This window comes from Esox lucius, chromosome 24, assembly GCF_011004845.1.
Source record: "Esox lucius isolate fEsoLuc1 chromosome 24, fEsoLuc1.pri, whole genome shotgun sequence".
NCBI classification, from domain to species: domain Eukaryota; kingdom Metazoa; phylum Chordata; class Actinopteri; order Esociformes; family Esocidae; genus Esox; species Esox lucius.
In genome coordinates, this window is record NC_047592.1 from 16,772,797 (window position 1) to 16,800,585 (window position 27,789).

Genomic DNA, 27,789 nt, shown 5'->3' on the forward strand with positions numbered 1-27,789 from the left:
TCATCAGGGCTGGCGTGAATAAAGATAGACTTAATGTGTTCTTTTTTTTCCTCTTTCTGTTTAAATATGTTGGGGTCCAGTTCAGATTACTTTTAATGCGGAGAACTATTGCTCATATTGAAAGTGAAGCAAGAAAGAGACTTTGAATTGTGATGACAGTTTTGTTTTCATTTCATGTTCCTGGTAATAGCTTAGTCATACCATAGTTCCTTGGTATGGTAAAATATTTACAAGGATAATAGATATCTCTCTTTTTTACTTTCTCTGTGTGTTTTTACAGCGGTTTGCTCGTCACCCTGTCTGAACAGTGGGAGGTGCATCCGGCCAAACAGGTGTCACTGCAGTCCTGGATGGAGTGGTCACGACTGCTCTAGGTATGACGAAAACCATGCCCCCAACTGCATGACAAAGCATGATAACATTCCCAGAAGATAATTTCCTTTGACTACTTCCAGGTACTTGTCTTGTTCATCGTCTCCGACACACCCTAGTGTAACCTTACAAAGTACACTGCTATATCTCTTGGTAATGTGAGAGGAGTGAAGGATGGGAGAATTCATTCACCATACCTGGGTTCAAATGCTATTCACATTTGTTATCATTTCACATACATTAGCCATGCTTTATTGAGCTTGCCTGGTCTCATGGACAGACATATCAAAACAAGAAACCGCGCTGACCTGTCTGTCTTGGTGAGCTAGAGTGAACACTGGAAGTATTTGAAAGATGTGAAATGGTACTTGAACCCAGGTCTCTCCCTCCGTTGACTCTGGGCCTGGTGTGGGTGGACAGAGGTTCAGTACTCCCACACCAAGTACATTAACTGATGAAAAGGGAGTAGACCTGCGGTATGGTATGTGACTAATAGTTTCGAGAACTTGCAGTGTGTGGGGGCTCTGAACAGAAGCCTATGTGAAAAGCCTGCTACCTTCCCCCCTTCTACCGAATCTGTTGAAAGTTGTTGCAGTGAGACAGGTCTGTAGACATGATGGGATATAACAGATGAATGCTCAAGGCTGACAGCCAGGTATAATGGAGTGAGTGGTAAAACTCTGTCTCCAGAGGATCCCTTGGATACAGGGCCGTCCGTCCATTGTTAGATCACTCTGTGGCCTACTGACTCATGGAGAACCTAGCCTTTTCTTTGAACCCCACCAGTCGGGGTGAACGGGTAAGCAACAACTGGATAACAATAGTGACTAATGGGTCTGTTTTTTCATCATTTAATGTGTGCCAGAAAGAGATGTTGAAAATTTGGTGCAAAATGGTTTTAGTCTAATTGTGTTTTTCACTTTCTCTCAACGTTACAGGAAAAGGAAATCGGGATATTCACATTTTTAAGAAGTCCATTCAACATGAGAAAAACTTCAATGAAGGGAATTTGGTATAATTATTTCACAATTGTAAACCATGCATTCTCTTTTCTCAAAAAACTGATACATTTTGTAAAATAAAGCTGTATTTTTCATATAGAAAATCAACAGTATTAAATATATGCTGCTATATACTGTACTGGTATGATGTGTAAAAACTATGTTGTGATTGTCCAATGTATATGTGTAAACTATTCTCACGTTTTTATTAAAGCATAAAATGCTATGTAATCTTTTCTATTCACTTCTGTAGGTTTTCTGAGTTTGTTTCAGACCAAAGCCTAGGTGAGAAAGTGATTTGCTATGTATGAAAACAGCAAATCCAGACCCTGGCCCCTACACACTTCCACGGAGTGCCCTCCATGGTGATTTGTTGGTGAAAAAACTCAGAGGGTGACTTGCACAGAGCGGCTAGGGGTTTTAGAAATCAACTTTGGGACACGCTCTTGACTTGAATGAGGCAATTCATGATTCACTTTCTATTTATAAAACAAGCATGAAATTCTAATTTACAAATCCCCCTATTGTTTAATAAATAAACATAATTAACAATTGAAAAGTTAATTTATGATTGTTTTTTTTTTTTTGGACCTGGCCTGTCTCAAAATCAGGTGTAAACAAATGCCCATGTCACATAATTACACACGCCTATCCATTCTTTAGTGTGAAATATCACAAGCTCAAAAATAACAGGTGGAACCTTATGAGGTTCCACTCGTGAGGGCTGCGTCATTACACTCACTGGAAGGGCCCACAGGAGGATCAGCTCCTAAACCCTCTGTTTTCACTCCGTCTGCAGTTGGGTAGGTTTTCTCTCCAGCACCAGTTGTGACTTAACTTATCCTGACTTAACTTATCCTCCAGCTCATTATCAGAATCAGACGTGCAACATTAGGGTGGACCTCTTCCTCTCACTATTGCCTTAATGGGGAGTCAATATCCACGTTGCTTCCGATTTTGCGAGTGTGAGGAAATATGAATCTGTTAGTGATCCAGAAGTCACTCAATACATTTACTGTCATCCGACTAGGTTTTGTAATCAATTCACAACGCTTTAGAAAGTGTAGCAACCTACCTACAGTATGCTAAATACAGATTTGGCCTAAAAGGATTGGAATGTCAAAGTGCCTTTTTCAGTCAGTGGAATTTACTTCCTGAATTTAATGCCTTCAGTGTCAACTGTAAGCTAAATGTAATGTTTTTACTGGAGTTGTTACTTGTTGAAATATTTTGTTGATTTGTCCTCAGATTAACTTTTCATTCAGATCTGATTACGGGGTTCACCACATATGGTTGTTTTGTTGGTATTGAAAGGAGAAACTGCAAATCCATAAGCTGTCAAACTCAAGTGACTGTCTTAATCAACACCTTGCCACACAAGCCTCCTAAGTGGGATATAACAGTGGAGTGTTTCACCCACTTGGACATCTACATGATGAACATCCAAGTGTATTTTAAAGTGATTTCATTGTTCTTGTAAACGATCTACACAAAATATAGTGAGAAAACAAAATGTTGATCCCCTCCTGATTTTGTATGTTTGTCCACTGACAAAGAAATTATCAATCTAGAATTTTAATGGTAGGTTTATTTGAACTGTGAGAGACAGAATAACAAATAAATCCAGAAAAACACGTGAAAAAGATTATAAATTGATTTGCATTTTAATGAGTGAAATAAATATTTGATTCCTTCTCGATCAGAAAGATTTTCTGGCTCCCTCGTGTCTTTTACAAACCACGTCATGAAGGACTGAAATCCTGCAGCGTCCGCAAGGTCTCCGTGCTCAAGAAAGCACATGTACAGGCCCCTCTGAAGCTTGCCAAGGAACATCTGAATGATTCTGAGGAGAACTGGGTGAAAGTGTTGTGGTCAGATGAGACCAAAATAGAGCTCTTTAGCATCAACTCAACTCGCCGTGTTTGGAGGAGGAGGAATGCTGCCTATGACCCCCAAGAACACCATCCCCACCGTCAAACATGGAGGTGGAAACATTCTGCTGGTGTTTTTCTGCTAAGGGGACAGGACAACTTCAAAAACAGCATCAAAGGGACAATGGACAGGGCCATGTACCGTCAAATCTTGGGTGAGAACCTCCTTCCCTCAGACAGGGCTTTGAAAATGGGTGGTGGATAGGTATTCCGGCTCAAGAAGCACATAAAGGTCCCGGAGTGGCCTAACCAGTCTCCAGACCGTAATACCATAGTTAATCTGTGGAGGGAGCTGAATGTTCCAGTTGCCAAACCTCAGCCTCAAAACCTTAATGACTTGGAGAAGATCTGCAAAGAGGGGTGGGACAAAATCCCTCCAGAGGTGTGCAAACCTGGTGGCCAACTACAAGAAACATCTGACCTCTGTAATTGCCAACAAGGGTTTTGCCACCAAGTCATGTTTTGCATAGGGGTCGAATAATTATTTCACTCATTAAAATGCAAATCAATTAATAACATTTTTTACATGCGTTTTTCTGGATTTTTTGGGTTATCCTGTCTCACTGTTCATTGATCAAATATTTTTTACCCTCTCTGTATTCAGTGTCAAAGACAAAAAAATTTAAATAAAATTGTACATTTCAACAGCCACATCCACACTGCAACATTCTCACAGAATGCATGTTTGTTAGCCCAACTGTCAGAAATAAAGGAAACTAAACAGATTCAGCATTAATCATCTGACTTTATTGACGTCTTCCACCACTTTTAAAAAATAACTAACGACAAAGTCCATTACATGGTCTGTGGACCTCCTAACCTTACATCACATAGTCAAACTTGGACCTAGAGGTTTGGTCTTTTAGATGTTTTATTGCGGTTTTGAATCAAAACTGGATGTTTTATTGTACATATGAGGGAATGTTGAGGAACTGGAACATGGTGGAATTTCCTTCCAATGGAGTAAGTGTGTTCTAGAGAGGGTTAGTTGTTTTTAATAGTGTTAGCTCAGTGTGAGCCTCAACACCTAAGTTGTTTAATCTTCTCCGCCAGTGTATCTTGGTTGGCTCCAGAGAAATCATGCACCTGGGAATGACAGCAGGATGAGGTTAGCAAACCCATTCAACATGCTAAAGCAACATGGGCTTGTGTTAACCTCAAGACTATTCAGTTTATATTTAACATAATATTGTTTTTGGCCTAAGAGGGGAATTCCGTAGCGTGAAAAGTCTACTGCATTCTCAGTTTTACGTTATTAATCATTAATGCAGAAAGATGGAAGGAAATGATATGTAAAAACACCCACCTTTTTGCCCTGTTTGTAGAAATGGAATGTCGGCATGCATTTGATTTCACAGTGTTGGGCCACATCCTAGAGACAGAGGAAACTGATTAAAACCATTAAACATTTTCAAACCCTTTAGTTAGCTCTTTAAAGGGCCATGATAAGATCAGAATGTAGCCGGTCAAAAACACTCGGAGTCTATCAATTATAGACGCTTCCGTATGGTTGAATAAGATCTAGAACAAAAAGCCCTAGGACAAACCTGTCCTGAGTCACTGGGCAAAATGCCACACCTTCTGGAAAAGCAAAACAAAAGTAGGCCTAGGAAAACACGCACAACTTTATTGTCTGCACCGCACGCACACAGCAACACCAGCTCAATGGAAACACGTTGCACGCCCACCACACAACAGGATAGGTCTGGTATCCTAGAGACGTCTCAGTGTTGGATCTCACCCAATCACAAGATCAGGCCAGGCATGAATTGAATCAACCCAATCATATTCAAATATACACCCTCATTAACTTTGTATTACATTTTTTTTGTGAGGCAGTAAGGAAATTGTGCGCGCACGCATTAGTGTTTGTTGCAAAACTTCGGACATATTATGCCCATATGAAAGGTGTATTAAAAAGATATTCTAACTACATAAGTTACCATTGATGCTGTTTTAGCCACTCTCTGAACTGAGCGGTGTCCTTGGGTCAGAGGGCATGAAACGTTACCGTCAGAGGCTATCGCATGCATATTTTGGCCTGACATTGGTAATACAAAAACAATATAGACAAAGGCTTTGAGACAACTATCTGGTTGTTGGAGCTCTGTTGTATTTATGGTCAAATGGAGCATCAAAGGCTTTAAAGTAAATCTGCTATTGATGTTAGGCCGTTTTTACCCAGCCACAAACCACAGGCGGTTTGAGTGTTTATTAAGAGGACAGTGGGTGGAGTAGGCTACTGTAGCCTACATTGACAGCTGTGTGACTTCCACCAAAAGTCACTATTCGAATGCTTAGGTTATTGGAGTGGTCAACTATGATGTGGAGAGCAGCAAATTGGGGATAAGTCTTCTGATCCAGAAAGATTTTAATAAACAAAAACCCAAATACCAACCGCATAACATCTGAAGGCAGAGATGTGACCAATCACGCTATTACTTACAAACAGAATAATTTAGCCATCACTTTAAACATCAAAAACAAAAAAATATTTAAGCATACAATGCCGGGAAAGGTTAGACTACCCGATAAACATTCAAATCAGCTGTCAACCTCAAGGAAGCCCGGGAACCATGCTGACTTCTGATAGAGAATCCTTTAGCATGAATGGCGGCAGTGGGGTTTAACGAGCCAGAAAACAAAAACTGGGACTCACCGCTGCGTCGTCCACGTCCACCTTGAGGAACACAACGTTCTGGTTCTCAGGTTTTTCCGACAGTTCCTGTGAACGAGTGGATGTTAAAGGTTAGCAACTGTGAAAGGAAAAGCGCTCCACTGTGGTCTCGGCCTGATGACTTCTGTGTCCACAAGGTCCAATAAAACCTCCACTTGGTACAGTCTTTACAGCTTCTGGAGGACACTTGTTGATTCAACTTTGAATAAATAAAACTCCACCAAAGATGTAACAAGGTTGTATAGTGGACCCACATTGGATCAGGGTAACACATACAGGGTAACACATACAGATGCATTACATCTGAGCAGGTGGTCCACAAGCTACATTTTGACATAAGCCATGGCCCTAGTGTCATGCCCATTAAGAAACCAAATGGAAGTTAATGTACTCCATTTTAATAATTTAGCTTTAACCACAAGGCCAGGGGTACTCAACTCCAGAGCCTGTTGGTTCTGTTCTAGTGAATCAATTGCACCCATGTAGTGTCCTTGGTCTAAATAAGTGCAAACTTTTTCGGGTTTTGATTAACCGTCAGAGCAACAGTCATTGGAATTCTGTTTACTGACAACATATTAATGGCACTCAACTTGAGTTGCGCAAGGCGCAGTGTCCAGGTCGCCAAGACAACAGTCCCAGCAGACAAAAGGGCTTAGTCATCCTGGCTGTGTTTCAAACAATAGTATTCCCTATGCAGTAAGCTACGTTTGACCAGATGCCAGGGAACTGTGCTGCCTGACGGCAGTGGTTTTCAACAGGTGTACTAATGAACTGCTCCAAAATCTTGATTTATTTTGGAAACAAAATGTGACTCAGAATTAAGACTGCCATTGTTGAGAGTCACCCAAGTGCTCAGCTTCACTACAACATTGGCAATAGGAACAGAGCAGGACTGTTTGTGGTTTGGCTCTATCAATCAAAACCTCTAATCTTTTGCTGAAACCAATCAAAACGATACGTGGCACAAACATACGTGAGTAAGGAATCGTAAACTATGAACATGCTTTAAATAAACCCTGTATACATCTAAAATGGGAGGTTTAGCACAAGAGACTATTGCATTATGGATCTGAAGAGAACTTTAATGGGAAATCAGGTAGCAGAGAATATTGAATATTAGGAAGTACAATTGAGTAGCATAGAGTTTCACTCACTTTAAAGAAGGGTGCAATGTTCTTGCAGGGACCACACCAGGTGGCGGTGAAGTCCACCACCACCAGCTTGTCTCCAGCATTCTCCAGAGCCTTCAAGAAGCCTTCCTACAGAAAAAAGTAACGATTATGTGACCAGAATGGCATCGTACAGAAAGATATACTGCATTTCATACACAGTAGTTCAGTCCTTATTTGGTGAAAGTCTGATTTCACAATGGGCCACCCTATACTTTTGTTCATACCTAATGAAAAGATTCTGAAAATGTGATACCCCATGAGGGAATTTAAGCCTATGGGACTTATGCAGCTACACATTTAACTGTAAATTTGGGCAGTCTTAGTGGCTTAAAAAAATATGACTTCGAAATTTGAACTAAGGCACCCTTGCATTTTGACTTTGGTACAAAAGTAATAAAAAGAGTTTGTGGCAATTCTATGAGTTTCAGAGATTACTACCAGACATAACATATAGCAAAAAGGCATAAAATACAGAAATACTGTGATTTTTTTTCCAAGCACAAGTTCAACATTTCCTTGTGATATTTAAGCTTTTTTTTCCTCAAACAATAACGTCCTGGTCAACACAATGCTTAGTTAAAGTTTAATATATGTTACTTCATAAGTCCCATAGGCCAATTTTTCCTTAATTTATTGTTCATACGTAGCAACAAAAATACAGGGCGCCGCATTGTAAAACCTGATTTACACAGAATTAGGACCGCCCTACTACACAGCATATTTACTCTACAAATGCCTCCAAGCAGAGCTAGACAGGAAGCGCCTACATTGCAAATGTGATTAATAATCACTCCAACAACCGCAGACAACGCTCGAGGCATTTTCGGTTACTTGTGATCGACCTTCTACAGACTCGTGCTCCGGTCCATATACACATGTTCGTAACTAACTGCTTTAACACTTTTTACCAAAGTGACAATCTACTAAAAAAAAAAATCATTTAAATTAATTAATGTCAAATGACTGGTTTGAGGTCGGACCAGGACTGCTTGGATAGGTCGCTGTTCAACAGTGTTGTAGACACCATTGTGATACAGCAGCAAAGCGCTACCTCCTTAGCAGTCTGGCCAAAGATATGGTCTTGCTTACTGGGGTTTGAAGAAAGGAATGAAGAAAACGAATGTGGCGCGTCGCAACTTTCGACATTTCACTAAAACTAACCTTGAAAACAAATCTACGTTAATCCGATACCAGTTATACAAACAGACAGAAACAACACCAAAAAAGCCACATCGGAACTACCCATGTGGTGATTTAGCCCACAAGTTACAGTAGCAAGGTTAAAACGTTTCCCTGGCAGGAGAGCTAGTCTAGTTAGCCACAAAGTAAAGAACAGTCGATGACAGGCGCCGCGGCGGGAACACCCTGATCTGAACGATTCGAAAGCCGCAAACGTATTTGGAACAAAACAACCAGGAAAGCCATGTACCAGCTAAATATCCGTCTTACCTTATCTTCAACTACAATAATCATGTTGATGGTTTTTAATTGACGGTCGGCGACAACTAAATCTTGCACAACACTGTGACAAGCTGCTTGAACTCCAGGCTGTGGCGTCTGTGACGCGAGACAGCGGGTTTATACGTCTCTTGTAAGCCCTCCCTCGGGACAAACGGGTCAACCCAAAAAAATGGTCAACCGATTAGTAACATTTTAGGACCGACAAGAGGAATCAATATATAGATTACTTTTTGAGATATTGTATTTACATGTTTTTTGTTATTTTCATACTAAATTTACATTTTGCAAGTTATCAAGTCTGTAAATTATTTGGGTACTGTGCATATTTTTACATCATAGTATTTCCTAAAATGAATCAGTTATGATCATAATTCATTTGAACGGAAGACTATATAGTTATATACATGTTATAGTCAACATATACTGTTTATTTTACAAGTCATGGTGACTTGACAAATTCCTACTATGTGTATTAGGGAACTATGGTTGTTCAGGATTCAACATCCAATAGCTATTCTAGTAAAGTGCATGCGCAGTATGTGGATTTGTTTCACTTTCATAATGTGCAAGGATCTGTACTGTGCTGTATTGAAACCAAGGTGATTTGGATGACTTTTTTTTTTTTTAAATAGACAGAAAATTTAATAGGGTCTCTATAAATATTCCCATCAAATGACATAATTTGACCTGTCATTTTTCCTTCACATCAGTAATTTTAACATTTTGTTGTATTTTCCTGAAGAATATGAACCCTCCTCAAGTTATGTATGTAATCATCTTAGAAAAAACAGGGTGTCTCAATTATACAGAATAGCTCAGAACCATAGAAACAAGCCTCTTGCTATCTGAGCTCATCTGAAATGTAAATCAGTACCTAAAAATAAAGACTGGTCTTTCACATCAAAAGGAAGACAGCTTAGGGCAGATGTATCTCACTGTTATTTTGGATGCACTTACAACCACGGAGTAGGAGAAGAAACTCCTAATTAATTTTATTCTGATTAGTCAGTAACAAATTACAGTAGTCAGACAACCTTTGAAATACTTTAATAAATCAGACAAAGTAATAATTTGGTGTAATAGTGTACTTTACAATAAAACAATGATTTTCCAGGTGTTATGAATGTACTTTACAATAAAACAATTCCAGAATGCAATGTTAGGGTTACATTTTAGCTATTACTGTATGTAGATTAAAATCTTCCCTAAATTCTGTGGGTTATAGAGTATCTATTGAGGCCCCCTCAAACTTTGACAATTGCTTTCCCAATGTTTCCTCCCTGTAGCATTCCCATAAAGGCTGCAGGCATATTCTCAAAACCTTCAGTGACATGCTCTCGACACTGCAGTTTCCCCTGTTGAAAACAACATTATGAAAATGTCATTCATTAGTCATTATCATGAAAGTATAGATAAGTGTTCTCTCTCACAGTCACAGACATTTTCATATCGTAATGAGATAGACAGTTTTGCTTCCAGCACTGTCAGTCCGTTTGGCTCGACACTGGGCGCGTACTAGCAGTCCTCCACTTTGCAACATGTGAACACTCTCCTTGACAACGTTCAAACTGTTTGAGCTATACAAAAGGTAACCAATGTATAACCCCATCAGTGACATTTAAAGCTAGCTGCGGTGTAAGCTTACATTCTTAACTCATTTACAGTTACATTACATTTTTCTGTCCATTAAAATAACATTAAATTGATCAGAAATAGTGTAAACATGATTTTCAATGGAATATCTACATAGATGTACAGAGGCTGTGTTCCAATGGCACATTGTGTTTGCTAATATAGGTTTATTAGAAAATCCTTTTGCGATCCTGTTAGCACTGCTGAAAACTGTTGTACTGACAAAATAAGCAATAAAACTGGCCTTCTGAGACTATGCATTCAGCATCAGCGTTTTTGGGTTTGATTACAGCCTCAATATGGCTAGAAACAAAGAACTTTTCTAAGAATAGACTATTTCACAGAACAAGTCTATTCTTGTTCTGTGAAATAAAGGCTATTCCATGCAGGAAATTGCCAAGAAACAGAGGATCTCGTACAACGTTGTGTAGTACTCCCCAAACTGTCTCTAACCAGAATAAATACAGGAGTGGGAGGCCCCGGTGCATAACTGAGCAAGAGGACAAATACATCAGTGTCTAGTTTGAGAAACAGACGCCTCACAGCACAACTGGCAGCTTCATTAAAACCTCTGAGGAGTCTGTTTCACAAACTAGACACTCTTTTCATCACGACAGCTGTTCTGTGAAGGGAGAAGTACATAACGTTGCACAAGATCTTTAGTTTCTTGGTAATTTCTCAAATCGAAAAGCCTTCATTTCACAGAACAAGAATAGACTGACAAGTTTCAGAGGAAAGTTCTTTGTTTTTGGCCATTTTGAGCCTGAAATCTAACCCACAATTGCTGATGCTTCAGATAAACTAGGCTAAAGCAGGCCAGTTTTATTGCTTCTTTAATCAACACAAGTTTTCATCTGTGCTAAAATAATTGCAAAAGGGTTTTCTAATGATGACAAAGCCTTTTTAAATGGTAAACCTGGATAACAAACACAACGTGCCACTGGAACACAGGACTAATGGTTGCTGATAATGGGCCTCTGTATGCCTGTGTAGATATTCCATTAAAATATTCCATTAAAATCAGCCGTTACAATAGTCACAACATTAACAATGCCTCCACTGTATTTTTTTTAACAATTTGATGTTATTTCAATGAACATAAAATGTGAAAACAAGGACATTTCAGTGACCCCAAACTTTTGAATGGTGGAGTACATCCTTTTCCTTGAACGCCATGTCATTGTCAAATGGCATAACATGGAGTGATCTGGATTGGAATAATAGCACAAACTAACCAGGCTAGTCTTTTATTCCCAGGACTGTACTTGCCTCTCTCATCCAAGTGATCAGTCTACGCAGACCCTCTGGTTTCTTATGCTCCCACCTGCTCACCATGAAGCCCTCCATCTTCAACTGCTTGAAGATCATGGTCAGGTGGGGGTATGGGCCTGTCCATAAGAGAGAGAGTGAAAAAGAGTAGAAAGTCAGTGACCCCTTCAAAGCCATTTGTGACACCTTCAAAGCCAGGGATGTCAGAACGGGACCAGAACGAAAACCCATGCACTCACTTCTTTAGCTCCGGATATAAAACCCTTCCAAAAAAATGTAGTGAATATAAAGAGAGTAAAAGAGAGACGTAAAAGAAAGACGTAAAGAGTTCCAAACACAGGCCGAACGTTCACTAGGGACGGGGGGGGGGACATGTCCCTTTCACATTTGGAAATTGCACCCCCCCTCATGATAAAAATGTGATTAAAAAGGGGGACCCATGTGCTTTGTGACCTCGTGGAAATCTCAGAGTGCCCAGGCAGTTCATGACCTAAGTGGGAGTGAGAAGTGGGAGGCTACACTTGAGGATGTTCTCTCTGGGGAAGTGGACGCAACTGTAGTGGAACAGTATCCAGAGTTGAACAGACTGTCACTTGAGGTGTAGCTGGCCATGTTCAACATGCAGTACCAGCTCACAACAAGTATTGCCAGTGTTTTTTTTGGTCTAGGTGGAAGTTTTTGTTTGAATTCTGATGGTGGTCCCCGCATCCTCAGCTGATGCTGAGAGGAGTTTCAGTGCTCAAACCATGTTTCAGCTGCTTAAACCATTTGGTAATCTGTCACATTCACGAGAACAGTTTGGATCAAATATACTTTTTGTTGTGACAACTTTGCCAGAGGAAGCATGTGTTTGGAGCTTTTGATTAGATTTTAAAGAAATCAATAAAGGACTAACATGGTAAAGAATTTAAGAGAGTAAGGGCGTATTAAGAAGGATGAAACAGGTTTATGGACAGGAAATGGAAAGGGTGAATGAAGAGGGATGAAGTGTTTGCAGGGATAGCAAGAAGAAAGGAAGACAGTAAGGATACATAATGGAACATGGATGAAAGATGGATGGATAGAACAAGGGAGGGTGAATGAACAGTGTTTAAGTTGTTTCAGATTTATCAGCAAAGTTTAGAATTTTCTTTGGTGTATGTACATTACTACCTGAACTGTAGATTTTCCAGATTATAATTTTTTACATTATTATGGTATCCCTTGCCTAAATAAGGGAAAAACAATAGCTACTTAAAGAAAAAAAATTATATGTTTATGACTATGTTGATTTTGAAGTTTAATATAGAAGTCTTAATAAAGACAACTATAGTTGTATTACAATGGCTCTCAATCAGTTAACATTTTCTGTTCTAAATAAAGGTTAAAAAACTAAGTTCCTCCACCCCTAGTTCCAAAAGATTTCTTCATTAACTTCTATTCATGAGCATTTTGCATTCAGCTGGTGACTGGTCAGGCTGTCTAATTCTGGCTAATGGCACCCCCTAGTGGAATAATTAAATTAAACAGTACTTACAACAGCACATCAATGCTCAATTAAAAGTGTGTGGCAATGTAGAGTTGTGCTGTTAATTTTGAATACAGGGTTTTAAAAATCAGCTTCAAGAACAGAAAAAGATGACCTGTCTGTGGAGTGGCGTCGTTATAGGTAGAGATGCTGCCACACACAGCGATCCTTCCATATTCCTTCATCTGAGGGATAGCCACACTGGAAAAGGGGCCTCCCACCTACGAAACCAGTGAAAAGTTCAGTTATATCCAGGGACATTAAGTAGTGAAATACCGAAATGCAATATAATAACAGGGTCATGCATGACATTGTTACATTATGTTAAATATGTTAGGACCTGTAAATATGTTATGACGTAATACCTATTTCCAGGTACTGACAGGATTAGAACATTTCTTTGCAACAATGCAGAGTTGCAAAGAAAAAGTTGTATCTCAGACAGCCCGATGAAAAGGAAAGGATTAAGAACACAGACACTGGACAGCCTCCAACTCCTCTAGCTATTCTGGTTAAAGACAGTTTGCGCTGTTCTGTGAAGGGAGTAGTACAGATTGTTGTACGAGATGTTCAGTTTCTTCACAGCTTCTTGCATGGAATAGCCTTAATTTCTTAGAACAAGAATAGACTGATGAGTTTCAGAAGAAAGTTTTTTGTGTCTGGAAATTTTGAGCCTGTAATTGAACCCAGAAACGCTGATGCTGAAGATGCTGAACTAATCTAAAGAAGGCCAGTTGGATTGATTCTTTACTCAACACAACAATTTTCAGCAGTGCTAACATAATCACAAAAGGGTTTTCTAATGATCAATTAGCCTTTTAAAATGATAAACTTGGATTAGAAAACACAACGTTCCTTTGGAACAGAGATGATGGTTGCTGATAATGGCCTCTGTACGCCTATGAAGATATTTTCATTAAAAAACTGCAGTTTCCAGCTAGTAGTCATTTACAACATTAACAATGTCTACACTATTTCTGATCAATTTTATGATATTTTAATGGACAAAACTTTTGCTTTTCTTTCAAAAAACAAGAAAATGTCAAAGTGACCCCAAACTTTTGAAAGGCAGCGTATTCATATTATATATGCTTAATGATGTTACAACAAGAAATATTTCTTCATGATCAAACAGAAACCTATAAAGTACAACTAAATCTACTTGTCCTCCCTGGACTTGACCCCTTCTTTAAATTTTCAGATGAAACTACTTTTTAACCCACGTTCTCAAAGAAGCAGTCGTATCCACTGGGCGATGCGCTTTTCAGGGCCTCCTCCAGAGAGCCAACGGTTTTATAGTTGAAAGCCTCATCGAAGCCCAGCTCTTTGAGAAAGGCCACCTTCGTGTGGGGAAATAAAAAATAAAAAACGTAATAACTGAAAATTCTAAAGAAAATGTGAACAAACGTTAAATTGCTTCAAAACAAGGGAGTGCTGGCCCCTTTTAACATCTCAATCCCTTGTCACCTTGGCGTCAGAACCGGCGGAGCCCACCACCCTGCAGCCCTTGATCTTCGCGATCTGGCCGACGATGGAGCCCACTGCCCCGGCCGCAGCGTTCACTAGCAGTGTCTCCCCGGCCTTCAGCCCAAGCACCTCCTCTAGACCGTACAGGGCTGTCAACCTGCAGTCAGAGGGGAGAGAGCACAGAAAACCCACGTCTTTCCCTGTTTTCCCTTCGCAACCGTCCTGGAAACCACACATGGGAGGTGGGGGCTCTTTAGTAGGAACTCTGACCATAGTCACTGAGCTACAGTAAGACAGCTGTACATGGAGTCTACTTCCCTTCAAAAAAGGTTTAAGCTTCTAATCTTTAAGCTCATTGTCGACACGAGCGCTAGCCTAAGACACAATACACCTTGGTATCCCCCTGCTGTCTAAACGCGCTAAAGCATTGATCAACTCCCTATCTACCCCTTCAAAGGTGGTCTCCTTAGTCATGTACACCAGTATGTTATTGTGTACTGGTGTGCATGACTGATATACAACAATATTTGGGACCACGTAATAAAAAGACATGTGGCTTAAAACTGAGAACGGGACTATAAGTCGTAGCTGGGATCTGTTAGCTACGACATCTCGGGTCCACATGTTTATTTTATCAACCCAGAAGAAAAACAGTTGCTTTTCCTGGCAGACGGGGTAAAAAAAGAAAAGAAACTCTGCCTTTCATGTTTGGAGTTGAAACAATGAAACAGCTGTGCTGCCAGTCCTCCAACACTCCAATCTTTCCCCTTACACCGGGCAATAAAACATCAACGTGGCCTGGTGGCCCGTTGGCGATTCAGCCCACACTGACCCCTGAGACATCCTTTCTCACCCGGGCATGCCGACGGCCCCCAGAGCCAGGGACATGGAGACATCTTGCGGCCAGTCAGACAGTAGGTGGGTCAGGCCGGCCCCGTCGGACACGGTGTGAGTCCTCCAGCCGCATCTGCCGACCACGTGGCATCCCAGAGGGAAGACCGGGTTGTTGCTCCGGATCACCCTGGAAAACACACCAACCAGCGGTCAATCGGAAATAATGACGGTCGTTTTTTTCCCCCACAAGGGTGCAGATCGCGAGGAGTGCTCAATGGATAATCTCCAGTTGAAATAGGTTGTGGAGACAGCTGCACCAGCTTCAGTGGATGCTGAATGATTTCACCTGGAGGCTAGATTGGGCACACAAGAGTCAGTGGAAACCAGTGAATCAGTGAAAACCCCAAAGAAAAGTGTACTCTTTCATTAAGACACATTAATTATAGTATTCAGGCAATTGAACTTAGTAAAATCCTTTAAAAAAAAAACTAGAGGAATAACCTATCCAGGGGAAGAGTCTAAGTGTTATGTATATTTATCCAGACTCACTCAGACTAACAAGCCTTCTCAGTGAAAACACACTAAATGAGTCAGGACCTCAGAACCTCAGAACACGCTGCCAAGTGCCTGTTGTTTCTCCTACAATTGATGTCATCGGGGACAATCTACGGCCTCAGAGATGGATCACAGGTGCAGGGCTCTTTCTCTTCCAGTAAATGGCAGGCATGCATATCACCTCCGGGTACACAGATTACAGAAAGGCATGTAACTTGGGCTTGCCTCCTAATGGCCATCCTATCTTCTACATAGTGCACTACTCTTGACTACAAAAGCAGCATGCAATGTAGAGGTCAGGGTTTCCTCTGTGAGGGAAACCTGTTTATTTTCCTTACTTGGCCACTTGAGTTCCGATCATCACTTCCCCCTCGTTCATCCGCACTCGGCTGAACGGTCTGGAAACAACCACAGATGACAGATCAGATCAGTTGTTTTTCTGTACTGTCTACTTAGACTGTGGATAAGTAATATAATAGAAAAAGTTAACACTGTTCAGGTGCCAGTGTTCTAATGTGAACAATAAAGTCCCATTCCTTATAGAGATCACATTACATGAAACGCAAGTCATGACAAAATGGCAAATGTTAGGGGAATCACTCCCTGCCCGCTTTCCTCCTACCTCATGTATGGGTCCACACTGAGAAACAATGCCTCCAGAAGAACCTCTGAAACGGAAAACCACAAGAAGAATGTTTAAATGTACACCATCATTCATATAGGCTTCAGTCCTGTATTTATTACAAGGACACATCCATATAACACAGTCCAGGTGTGATCTTCAACCCAATACCTCCGTCTTTAGGCTCAGGCAGCGTCTCTAGCTTCAACTCAAAGTTGCTGTCCTTCGGAAAGCCTTCAAAATGATGGGTCAGGACCCAGGTCTTGGCTTGAACCATGGCTCTTTGCTTTGGAAAACTGTGAAAGAACATGTTGTTTATTTGGTACTTAATAACTTCCCATTACAACATCTGTAGCGAACTCTATTCCAGCTCATCTAGGAACCAACAAGTCAGTAACAAGTAACACATGTACATAAACTGTTGTAAATAGAACACTGGCAATCACTTGTATTAGGGAACATACATTTGCTATGCTTTTTGCCCCCTACAGATCAGCAAACATTCTGCGTTTAATTGCGTTTCTGTACAAAAGAATTACATAAATGTATAATGGAACACTGCATTTGCCTTGCATGACATGCAACATCAGATTTTAATTTTTTAATTTTTTCAGAGGTATTTTCTGTATTCGATGACAACAGTAAAGTACAGGTATTTATTTTTTATTTGACCTTTTCCCAAGAAAATAGTATGTTGCTGGCAAAACGAGAATAAGTATACTCATCTTTGCAGAGTGCTGTAAGCATGATTTAATGCACACAAACCCGCTTCTATCATTTGGATTTGTGTCTCAAACTCGGTTCAGTAATACATATAAACAGATAAACTAAGTTAAGGGACGTAACTACTAATTTTAAAAATAGATGAAGCTTTCCTTTCATCAGTATAGTTGTATAAAATTATACATTGCACACTTACCGGTCTACTGTTACACAAGCAGAACGACGCAGATTTGCAGAATAAAAGAAAGAAATAAACGTCCTACAATCAAGAGAGGGTGGGAACACGTGGGAGCGGTAGACTGTACTTTCTCATTGGCCAACAAGGATGTTTGCGTGGCGTGACGTCTTACGCAAAGCTGAAAAACGTACCTTCGTTTTAGATGTGAACGCGCGCATTTTCTCTGAGGTGGTGAACTGGCTGTAAGTGGATAAACTATCGAAAAATCTAAAGTTTTTTTCTTCAAAGTCATTGGTAAGATATCATTATTCTAACTGAAAGTATCGATTGACACATTTCTCCGGAATCGGTGGGCGTTAAATACATTGTACCTCAGACAGCGTAATATAAGTCATGAAATGTACGTACTACAGACATTACAGTGGCTAACTAGCTAATAGTACATCACTGAACAGCAATAACTGTCTATCTACGCGTAGTAAAACAACCTTTATTAAAATGCTTGTTAGCTAGCTATCCAGCCTACATTTTCCAAAGTACATAACGAGTTAATTCTTGAATTTGTGGCCATAATTGCTGTTGTATGAAATAACTAAGTGCCCTTTGTGATTGTTTGACTTACGTCTTCTTGTCTTAATAAAGATAGGTTGGACAGATGAGAAATTTTAGCAACAGTTTTTCTGGGTGGAATTTAGCAAGCAAGTTAATTTTTTACAGCACTGTTCATACATAGAATCAATTCAATGTGCTTTACAAAGAATAAGAAAGATGTAACAATACAATTGCATTAAATGAACTCAAATGAAAACATTAAAACAACAGCATAATAATAAAACATAGAATAATAAAATAGAAGTAGGATAAAACATAGGAAGCTATAAAAGCTGTAAGGCTAAACAGTGCGGTTAAGCTTAAGTGCTCAGTCATAGGCACGTGAAATGAGATGGTGTTTTTAACCTGGATTTAAAAATGTATACACTTTGGGGAACGTCTAAGATCATCCGGTAGTTTATTCCAGTTGTGTGCAGCATAACTGCTAAACACAGGTTCTCCATGTCTGAAATTCAACACTACTGTTGTTTGCTCCTTGGGGTTTAAGGCGGGGTGTCTCTGTAAAGCACTTAGTATCAACTGCTGTTGTAAAATGGGCTTTATAAATACATTTGATTGATTGTTTTGGACTCAGGGCTCTAGCTGACCTAAAACAGCTGCAGCTCATTCAGAATGCTGCTACTAGAATGTTAACCCAGGACCAAGAGAACAGAGCACATCACTCCGTTTCTTAAATCTTTGCACTGGCTTCCAGTTAGTTACTGATAAGTTTGAAGAATATAAACCGAGCAGGGCTCTTAGTGTATTTCAGTGAGAAACTGGAATATCACGTCAGCCGCACCACCGACGCAATGTAGAACTGGTTAGGACATGAAGTCATGAAAGATATGTGTTGCCTGATGTATATTACAGTCAAGGCCAATAGATCCACTCATTGCCTTTGAGTACTATACTGGTGCTATACTACAGTGCCTTCAGAGAGTATCTGGAGCCCTTCAATTTCTTCACATTTTAGTTTGCTATACATTAATTTATATTTAATTACATATTTTTGCACACACAATGCCCCATAATGAAAGAGAAAACCTTGTCTTTAGAAATTTGTGCCGCAGATGTCTAATGGGTTTCATGCAACTTTTATCCTTACCTCAATCCTAACCAGTCTCCCACTTCCTCCTGCTGCGAAGAATCCCCATAGCATGATGTTCCCACCCCTATGATTCAACGAATTGATGGTACATTGTTTTCACCCGACTATGAGTTTTCCTTTCGCTATCAGAGTACTTCAGGTAGCATGTCATATGCCTTTAGCTAAGGCCTGGCTCACATCTCTGCAGACAAACTAAGAAGCTCTGTTAGAGTGACTATTGGGTTCTTAGTCATTTCTGTGACCAAGGCCCTTTTTGCTTGGTTACATAGTTCGACTGGACAGCCAGCTGTAGGTACAGAGGTGGTTCAAAACTTCTTCCATTGCAAAGTGAAGAAGCCCGCTATGAGAACTTTCACAAATGTATACATTTTTGGTACCCTTCCCCTGATTTATGATGCAATTTACCATCTAACAGGCAGCGTGAATTGTGGGCCCTTATATAGAGAGTTGTGTGCCTTTAACAGGTGTGTGCCTATTATGTTATTGTACTTGAATATATTTTTCTTTGTAAAGCACATTGAATTGCTTCGATGTATGAATTGTGCTGTATAAATAAACTTGCTTGCTGTGTTCATGGATCAAAGAGCCCTGCTCGTTTTATATTCAAACATGAGAAATGTATTCGGGGCCTAAACCATTCAGTGATTTTATAAACTAAAAGGACCACTTTAACATCTATTCTTTAACTGACTGGAAGCCAGTTCAAAGATTTAAGAACCGGAGTGATGTGCTCTGTTCTCTTGGTCTTGGTTAACATTCTAGCAGCAGCATTTTGAATGTGCTGCAACTGTTTTACAGTCTTTGGGGTGTCCACTTAAGAGGCCATTACAGTAGTCAACGCTACTAGAGAGAAAAGCATGAATGAGCTTCTCTTGGTCTTTTTGGGACCCCAATACCTTGATTCTGGCTATGTTTTTAAGATGAAAGAATGCTGTTTTGGTGACCACTTTGATATGACTGTCATACAGTTCAAGAGCTATATATATATATATATATATATATATATGAGTATCGTTGGCATAGCTATGATAGGTAATGTTGTTCTGTAGAATTTGGCCCAGATGTAGCATATGGAGATTGAACAGAAGCGGTCCGAGAACTGATCCCTGGGGAACTCTGCATATCATAGCCACCCTATCAGATTCATGATTACCAATGGTGACAAAGTAACTCTGGACATCTAGATAAGTTCTGAACCAATTAAGGACTGTCCCGGTGAGTCCTACCCAATTTTCCAGCCTATCTATAAGTGTTCTATGATCTACAGTGTCAAATGCTGCACTGAGATCTAATAGAACCAGAACTGTTTTATCTGAATCAGTATTCAGCCGTATATCATTTAAAACTTTTATCAGGGCGATTTTAGTACCGTGGTGAGGTCGGAAGCCTGACTGAAATTTGTCTAAGAGACCACTTGAGTTCACACAATTGCTTGATTTAGTTGATTGTAGACAACCTTAATGATCTTGGCTATAAAAGGGAGATTTGATACTGGTCTATAGCTGTTCAATATAGATGCATCTAGTGTTCTTTTTTAATAAAGGCTTAATGGCAGCTGTTTTTAGAGACGTTGGGAAAATGCCTGATTTGCACAGAGCTATTAACAATTTGCTGTAGGTCCATTGTTATAGAGTTAAAAATTTTACACTTCCAGTTTACCTAGATGTAATCGCAATTGATACAATATAAGGTAGAATGTTTGCTTTCTACCTCAGAAGTTTATTTTCAGTTTTGTCTTAAGATGCAATGGTAGGTGTAAAATAAAAATTGACACATTTCTTGGTGCCATTTTGAGTGGAATGGAATTATTAACACTAATCATGCCACGAGAGGCTCAGCAAAGGTTCGATTTAATTCTTTTGCAATGGCCTCGCGCTTGCGTTTCAGTTCAGCCAGCGTTCTTTAGCGGTTTTACCGGTGTGGGTGAGTTTTGAAGTGTTCTGTTGTCTAGCCTAATAAAGATTATGTAGATGGCTAACCTAGCGCAACTTCGCTTTCTTTGACCTAACCTGTTGGTTATTTTGATATTTCAAATGTAAATGTCTAGCGAAGACAGAGGCTTGGCCTCTCATTACAGCCTTCTCCTCCAGAGATCATTACATTTTTTATTCTTAAAATGAAGCACGAATTGTCATGTCCCTGTTTGCATTTTGTTGATTATCTCTGTTTGTCATTCTCATCACCTGTATAACCCACCTCTTGATTCTCCTGCCTCTATTGATGTGGTAGCCGGCAGGATCAGCTGTCGTCGTCATGTCAGATGGTACTCAGTTTGTCGAGGCTCTGCGTCGGCTAGGTTACCCAGGTTCCTCATCTCTAAAGGGCTCTGAATTTGACTGGCTGTTCGACTGTGCTCCGGAAAACCTCCACCTTCTCCGTTTCGTCTGCCGTACCCTCAATCAAGGAAATGTCCTTACCCCGGAAGAGGCCAGAGCCTTCAAGGCGCTCCGCGCCTCAGGCAAGCCCATCCTCGACGAGGACGCATTAGGAGAGGTCCTCAAGACCTGTGGGCCCACGGCTAGAAGAGGTTTGGCTGGGCCCTTGTCGTCTTTGGCGGAGGGGGAGGCTAGCGTGGAAGATCTAGAGGCGGAGCTGGCGGCTCTGAAAAAGGAGAAGCTGCTCAAACAGCGGAGACACCAGAAGCTGCAGGTTCTGGCTACGTCCCAGGCTGACGCCGCTCTCCGCCTGGCCTCCAAGCGGGACTCTGCCACGGACAGGCTGAGGGAGGCCCATTCCCAGCTGGGGGCGGAGAATGCAGGGACCAACGCAGCTCTCCAGACCCTCGCGGACGAGGTGAGGAAGCTAGGAGCATACCTCAGAATAGACCCAGAGTCCAAGGTAGGGAAGGATCGGGAAGAGACAGCGGCTTCCGGTCCTGTCCTCTCCGCCGCCCGTCCGAGGCCTCCAGTCCTGCTCTCCCAACTGTCTTTGGAGCCCTATCTCCGTCAGGAGGAGCTCAACACCAAGGCACTGTCCTGCCTCACACAGAGGCAGTTCTTCCAGGGCATAGGTGACATGGTGGAGACTTCCTGCTCCGAACGCTTCCAGCTCCTGGACCTCAGCCTCTGTGGGAATGAGGAGGAGGAGGAGGGGGGTGAGGAGAAGAAGGAGGATGGGAAAGAGGTAGAGGAGAGAGTGGTGGAGAAGAGGAGAAAGGAGATGGCCAGGCTCCAGTGGGGTTATATGGTGGCCCAGCACCAGCTGGTCAAGGCCAGGGCGGAGGAGCGGGGAGCCAGGGCTGGACTGGACTGGATGACGGAGAACCTGCGGTCCTTCACCAAAGTAAGCTTCTTAGATTTTTAAATTTGCTTCTATTTCCTACACCAGTCTTTCCATGGCAGTTATTACCTGTACAACAAGTGCGGTGGGCACCGGTACAGTTCATGGAAGTTGGATATATTACCCCTCCATCTCTCCAGGGCACCACCTCCTCATCTCTTCAGGCGCGTGAGGCTGTGGCCCGGCGGGAGCTGCAGGGTGCGACGGCAGATATGGAGTCCCTTCTCCAGGGGCCTGTCGCGGCCGCTCTGAGGGAGGGTGCCAGACTTCTCAACGTGCCTGTGGTGAGGGGAGACCTGGACCTGCAGCTGGCCAGACAAGACTACTACACATCCAAGCAGGAGCAGGTACCGTTTGTTTTGTCGTGTTGTACATGCCCCGTTTGATCATGAGAATATACGTGAAAGAGGACAGGCTTCATGTTTTTATGTTTTCCCATAATTTACAGTTTTTAAGTTTAATATCCGATCCATCATTATCTTATAAAGTGGATATAAAAAGTCTACACACCCCTGTTAAAATGGCAGGTTCTTGTGATGTAAAAGAATGAGACAAAAATGAATCATGTCAGAACTCTTTCCACCTTTAATGTGACCTATAACGTGAACAATTCAATTGAAAAACAAACTGAAATCTTTGAGGGGGAAATATAAAAAATGTAATGTAATACAATTAACTGGTTGCATAAGTGTGCACACCCTTAAACTAATACTTTGTTGAAGCACCTTTTGATTTTATTACAGCACTCAGTCTTTTTGGGTAGGAGTTTATTAGCATGGCACATCTTGACGTGGCAATATTTGCCCACTCTTCTTTACAAAAGCGCTCCAAATCTGTCAGATTGCGAGGACATCTCCTGTGCATGGCCCTCTACAGATCACCCCAGAGATGTTCAATTAGTTTCAGGTCTGGGTTCTGGCTGGGCCATTCTAAAACGCTAATCTTCTGGTGAAGGCATGCTTTTGTGGATTTGGATGTGTGCTTTGGGTCGTTGCCATGCTGAAAGGTGAACTTCATCGTCAGCTTTCTAACGGATGCCTGATTTTGGTTTTGTGCCCAACTTGCCTGGTATTTGGAACTGTTCATAATTCCCTCCACCCTGACTAAGGCCCCGGTTCCAGCTGAAGAAAAACAGCCCCAAAGCATGATACTGCCACCACCATGCTTCACTGTGGGTATGGTGTTCTTTGGGTGATATGCAGTGTTGTTTTTGCACCAAACATACCTTTTGGAATTATGGCCAGAAAGTTCAAGTTTGGTTTCATCAGACCATAACACATTTTCCCACATGCTTTTGGGAGACTTGATGTTTGTTTTTGGAAACTTCAGCCAGACTTGGATGTTTTTCTTTGTAAGAAAAGGCTTCCGTCTTGCCACCCTACCCCATAGCCCATTCATATGAAGAATACAGGAGATTGTCACATGTAGCACACAGCCAGTACTTGCCAGAAATTCCTGCAGTTCCTTTATTGTTGCTGTAGGCCTCTTGGAAGCCAGTTATCTTCTTGTCTTTTCATACATTTTGGAGGTACGTCCAGTTCTTGGTAATGTCTAAGTTGAGCCATATTTTCTCCATGTGTTGATGACGGTCTTCACTGTGTTCCTTGGTATATCAAATGCTTTGGAAATTATTTTGTACCCTTCTCCTGACTGATATCTTTCAACAATGAGATCCCTCTGATGCTTTGGAAGCTCTCTGTGGACCATGGCTTTTGCTCTGAGATGCAGCTAAGAAATGCAGCTGAACTTTATTTGTGATTAATCAGAGGTGTGTAATGACTTCTATTTAATGAGTTTGAATGTGATTGGTTAATTCTGAACATAGCCACATCCCCAGTTATAAGAGAGTGTGCACTTATGCAACAAGGTTATTGTAAGTTAATTTTTCCCCCTCGAAGATTTTTGTTTTTCAGTCGAATCGAATGTTCACATTACAGGTCACATTAAAAGTGTATAAGGTTCTGACATGATTTATCTTTGTCTCATTCTTTTATATCACAACAACCTGGCATTTTAACAGGGGTGTGTAGACTTTTTATATCCACTTTGTGTCTATTGAATGTTTCTGTTGTTCCTCCGATGGTGATATTGTTTTCCGTCCGTCCCCTAAAATCTCTATCCCTTATTCCAGGTCCGGGACCACCTTTTGCGGCAGAAGGCCTCGTTTGAGCTGCTCCTCCTAGCCCAGCAGCTAGAGCTGAGGTGGGAGAAGGAGGTGCTGAAGCACCTAGTGGAGGTGGCGGCCTGGCTGGTGGAGAGAGGACAGGAGACCGCTGTCAGGAGCCAGACCTTCTCCCAGCCTGAGTTGTCTCACGTCATGAGACACAGTCCTCAGTCCATCATCAGCTCTAAGGATGGGGCCTTCACCAGGTAGTCATCTCTGGATCAGACACAGATACCCTAACCTGTTTGTTTCATTATTATGGAATGCTGTGTCTAAGCACCAACTATATTATTAAACATTTCCTACTTTATTAGTAAGAAATTGCTGTCAGAGTTTATTTTTAACAGTTCATTCACATTTTTTAAAGGCTTCTTCAGATCTTGGAGTCGGGGCGCGTCTCTGTTGGCAGTGGTCAAGGGCAGCCGTTCCGCACCTACGAGGGGTTAGAACATGCCGCCCGCGGCCTGCGAGCGGAGCTACGGTCCAACCACGAGGCCCTGGCCGGCGCCGTCAACCAGCAGCACTACACGGGTGCCCGTCTCCACGGCGACTGCGAGGCGTTGCGCCAGGCGACCTTCACAAGGTTGCACCAGCTGTTGTTGGCGCCGCAGGTATGTCCTACGGCGATGTCACATGGCCAGGAGCTCTGCCCCAACGCACAGGTACGTCTCTGAACACACCCTCCTCTTCATCCTTAAAATCTCAGGTTTGCGTGCATTTTATTATAAAACACTTTGGGGAGGTTAAGCTGTAGCACTGATTTTGTGGGTATTCCTGAGTAATTTAACCTGGTGGGAAATATTTTTCTCTGGTGATGCTTCTGTTAAGGAACACTGCATTGAAATCACTGTTTTCTACTGTATGGTGGTATTCACTGGACAGTGGCACTGGCATTTCTGGAATGTCGAACTTGTAAAGAGCACTAAGGGTCAAGGTGTTTCTTTCAGGTCAACACGGATCACTCTCTTCACTGAATGTTTTTTTTCTGTACAGGTTTCAGCTCAGTTCCTCTTGGAGTAAAGACACACACACACACACTCACACACACACTTTCGTTTCACTCTTCTAAGATGTATATTTGGTTAGTTCAGCTGTGTATAACCGCGTGTGTGCCGTGTGTACTGTTCTTGTACAGTATGCAGTATTCCAGAAAAGCTAAGCTGCTCACCAATTGTGGTATTCAACTTGAACCAACAAGGAAGTGACTTCTGTCTGTTCTTTGAGGAATATACTGTTTTAAAATGTTTAATTGTCCCCTAATGAAGAAGGTCATACATCTTATTAGGAACACATTTGCCTTGGGGACCAATAAGGTTCACCATGCTGGAGTTTCCAGCATTTTTCCTTAAATATGGTTGGAATATAATTAGAGTTTATATGGATTATCATTTGTGGGGGACAATAAGATTACCTTGTTTAATAATTTGGCCTGGAATTCTAGACCTCTACATAAAACCTCTTTCCCTTTTCCCTCCACTCCCCTTTCCTCCCCTTCCCTCCCTCCTCCCCGTCTCCCTCCAGGAGTTGACAGTGAAGCTGGCAGACCTGGAGGTGCAGCAGAATGCTCTATACAAGCTGATGCAGGACGTGATGGGGGAGATCCGGGAGAAACGCTCCCAGCTGGACCACAGCATCCTCCTCAGGAGAGAGAGGGAGCTGTACGTCTACTTCCACCTCAACCCCAAGCTGTTGAACAAAGTGGTGGAGGAGCTGGAGGGCAAAGCGTCCGCCTGCAAGAAGAGCCGGTCGTAACGGGACTCGCTGACGCTCCAACATCACCTCTCCTGCGGCTCCTTTCTCTGGGTGGATGACCGGTTGTTATGGACGGATCAACCTATAGCACACATCTCCCCCACCTGCCTTGAAAGAAGCGACCAGCGTGATGCCTCCCCCTCCCCTTTAACACCTGCTGTTTTGGGTTTGATGCACCGCCTCCACCTGTGAAAACAGTGGAGGATCTTGCTGGAAGGAGTGGAAAAGCCTGTAGGCGAAGTGTCCCCTGAGGGAGGGTGCAGCCCCGCGCATCTCTTACCCAGCCTTTACCCTGCCCTGTTTCCTCCCTGTGCATCCTTTTAATGAATCAACCCTGGATTGTCAGATGTGACGGGGAGTGTTTTTGGGCGAAAGACAGTGGGATGAGGACGGACTGTTGAGTCCTCCCGTTCAGTTCAGATGTAATGCTAATGTCGTGCTGAAATGTTTAATCACTAGTGGCTTTTGTCCATGTTCTTGTAAGCACCTTTTGTTGTATTTGTTGTCAGCCGTAAATAATTAATATTATTGACTAATAAAAAAAGTCATCTGTGACTTGTTTTATTTTACTAAAATACCACAAAGAGAGCAACGTATTACAGAGAGCTGAAAAGATAATGGTAACAGATACTACTTGTGCTTTGTGTAGGCAGCGGACAGAGACAGACAGGAGGGGCAGATGGAGAGGCACAGCAGCCGCCATTACAATAGACTGTACTCTGGGCCTCTGTCTGCGTCTGGAGAAGAGGTCCTAGCAGCTCTGCGGGCCCAGAACCGCTCTGACACAGCCAGGGCCCACGGCTATAGACAGTGTGAGTCAATGAGGCACAGATGGTACAGAGCCGGCCCCACTGTATTCTACAACCTGTCCATAGCAAACCATGTTGGGGTCAAACGGAAGTGATTGCCATTCAGCATGAGGAAAATAATGCTCTGTATACTTTAAGGCGTATTTTTCCGCAAGAGGTGCTTGTGAGTTTACAGTGATCGTACGAGCGCTTGTGTACAAAATGTTGACAAAGGCACTCTTTTTGTATCTAGAGATGTTTGGTTATATCCAACAGATTGACGCATGTCTTTTTAATTACTGTTCAAAGTACTGATGTCAAACTCCCATTTTCTACATCAGATGAGAGGTTTGACGGCAGGACAGGAGGGTACCAGTCTGAGCCCGTCTGGAGCAGAGGAGGGATGACAGCACAGGAAAAAAGAGAAGTCAATCGGTCAGTCAGGGAGATGGAGGTGCCATAAACAGATTCTGTGGTTGGAAGTACCTGTATATTGGCTATAGGTAGTTATGGAAGTTATTAGCCAACAAAAACGGTGCAGAATTGCTGTTTCCCTGAGCAAATATATACAAAAACTGCTGTTAAGATATGTTGTACATCAGCTTAATCTTACACCTGCTATTATGGCAGTAATTTGGAAGTGTAAACTTACTGGATGTGTGAAGAAGATGCGTGTGTATTTTGCCCCAATTGACAAAATAAT

General features: G+C 41.8%; 4 protein-coding genes across 10 annotated transcripts in view; 2 read left to right on the plus strand and 2 right to left on the minus strand.

Moving 5' to 3' along the window:
• svep1 (sushi, von Willebrand factor type A, EGF and pentraxin domain containing 1) overlaps window positions 1-2,925 on the plus strand; it is an 88,934-nt gene extending 86,009 nt beyond the window's left edge. For 5 of the 6 annotated variants that reach the window (XM_029117417.2, XM_029117416.2, XM_029117418.2 and 2 more), the window contains 2 exons: window positions 281-374; window positions 1,311-1,618. In XM_029117417.2, coding sequence (XP_028973250.2) covers window positions 281-374; window positions 1,311-1,341 — 125 coding nt within the window. In that variant the 3' untranslated portion in view covers window positions 1,342-1,618. The other variant, XM_029117415.2, reaches the window with a different exon arrangement.
• A 1,106-nt stretch (window positions 2,926-4,031) lies between these two features.
• Window positions 4,032-8,708, minus strand: txn (thioredoxin). The gene is given in 5 exon segments (NM_001303966.1): window positions 4,032-4,390; window positions 4,611-4,676; window positions 5,964-6,029; window positions 7,136-7,240; window positions 8,603-8,708. Coding segments are annotated over 5 exon segments (327 nt in total). The 5' UTR covers window positions 8,627-8,708; the 3' UTR covers window positions 4,032-4,324.
• A 937-nt stretch (window positions 8,709-9,645) lies between these two features.
• LOC105020549 (prostaglandin reductase 1) lies at window positions 9,646-17,507 on the minus strand. The gene is made up of 10 exons (XM_010887680.5): window positions 17,420-17,507; window positions 16,672-16,796; window positions 16,501-16,546; window positions 16,217-16,276; window positions 15,343-15,510; window positions 14,490-14,646; window positions 14,246-14,362; window positions 13,138-13,243; window positions 11,516-11,634; window positions 9,646-9,969 (listed from the first exon to the last, which is right to left on the minus strand). The coding sequence occupies exons 2-10, from the start codon at window positions 16,775-16,777 to the stop codon at window positions 9,859-9,861; spliced, it is 990 nt and encodes a 329-aa protein (XP_010885982.1). The 5' UTR covers window positions 16,778-16,796; window positions 17,420-17,507; the 3' UTR covers window positions 9,646-9,858.
• Window positions 17,508-17,594: 87 nt separating this feature from the next.
• On the plus strand, window positions 17,595-26,853 carry haus3 (HAUS augmin-like complex, subunit 3). 2 transcript variants are annotated; one of them, XM_034290272.1, is made up of 6 exons: window positions 17,595-17,695; window positions 21,333-22,385; window positions 22,523-22,729; window positions 24,514-24,752; window positions 24,914-25,208; window positions 26,068-26,853. In XM_034290272.1, the coding sequence occupies exons 2-6, from the start codon at window positions 21,357-21,359 to the stop codon at window positions 26,296-26,298; spliced, it is 2,001 nt and encodes a 666-aa protein (XP_034146163.1). In that variant the 5' UTR covers window positions 17,595-17,695; window positions 21,333-21,356; the 3' UTR covers window positions 26,299-26,853. The 2 variants fall into 2 exon arrangements, with proteins under 2 accessions (XP_034146163.1, XP_034146164.1); XM_034290273.1 differs by having other exon boundaries at window positions 17,596-17,695; window positions 24,914-25,157.
• Window positions 26,854-27,789: the final 936 nt, after the last annotated feature.

What these genes read in the sequence shown, in the direction of transcription:
- LOC105020549 (XM_010887680.5), bottom strand. Translation starts at nt 16,777, where the DNA reads ATGGTTCAAGCCAAGACCTGGGTCCTGACCCATCATTTTGAAGGCTTT. An exon ending in GCCTGAGCCTAAAGACGGAG is followed by an intron (nt 16,547 to 16,671) that starts GTATTGGGTTGA and finishes TTTCCGTTTCAG; the next exon opens with AGGTTCTTCTGGAGGCATTG. An exon ending in TGATCACTTGGATGAGAGAG is followed by an intron (nt 9,970 to 11,515) that starts GCAAGTACAGTC and finishes TGTTTTCAACAG; the next exon opens with GGGAAACTGCAGTGTCGAGA.
- haus3 (XM_034290272.1), top strand. Translation starts at nt 21,357, where the DNA reads ATGTCAGATGGTACTCAGTTTGTCGAGGCTCTGCGTCGGCTAGGTTAC. An exon ending in ACCTGCGGTCCTTCACCAAA is followed by an intron (nt 22,386 to 22,522) that starts GTAAGCTTCTTA and finishes CCATCTCTCCAG; the next exon opens with GGCACCACCTCCTCATCTCT. An exon ending in AGCTCTGCCCCAACGCACAG is followed by an intron (nt 25,209 to 26,067) that starts GTACGTCTCTGA and finishes GTCTCCCTCCAG; the next exon opens with GAGTTGACAGTGAAGCTGGC.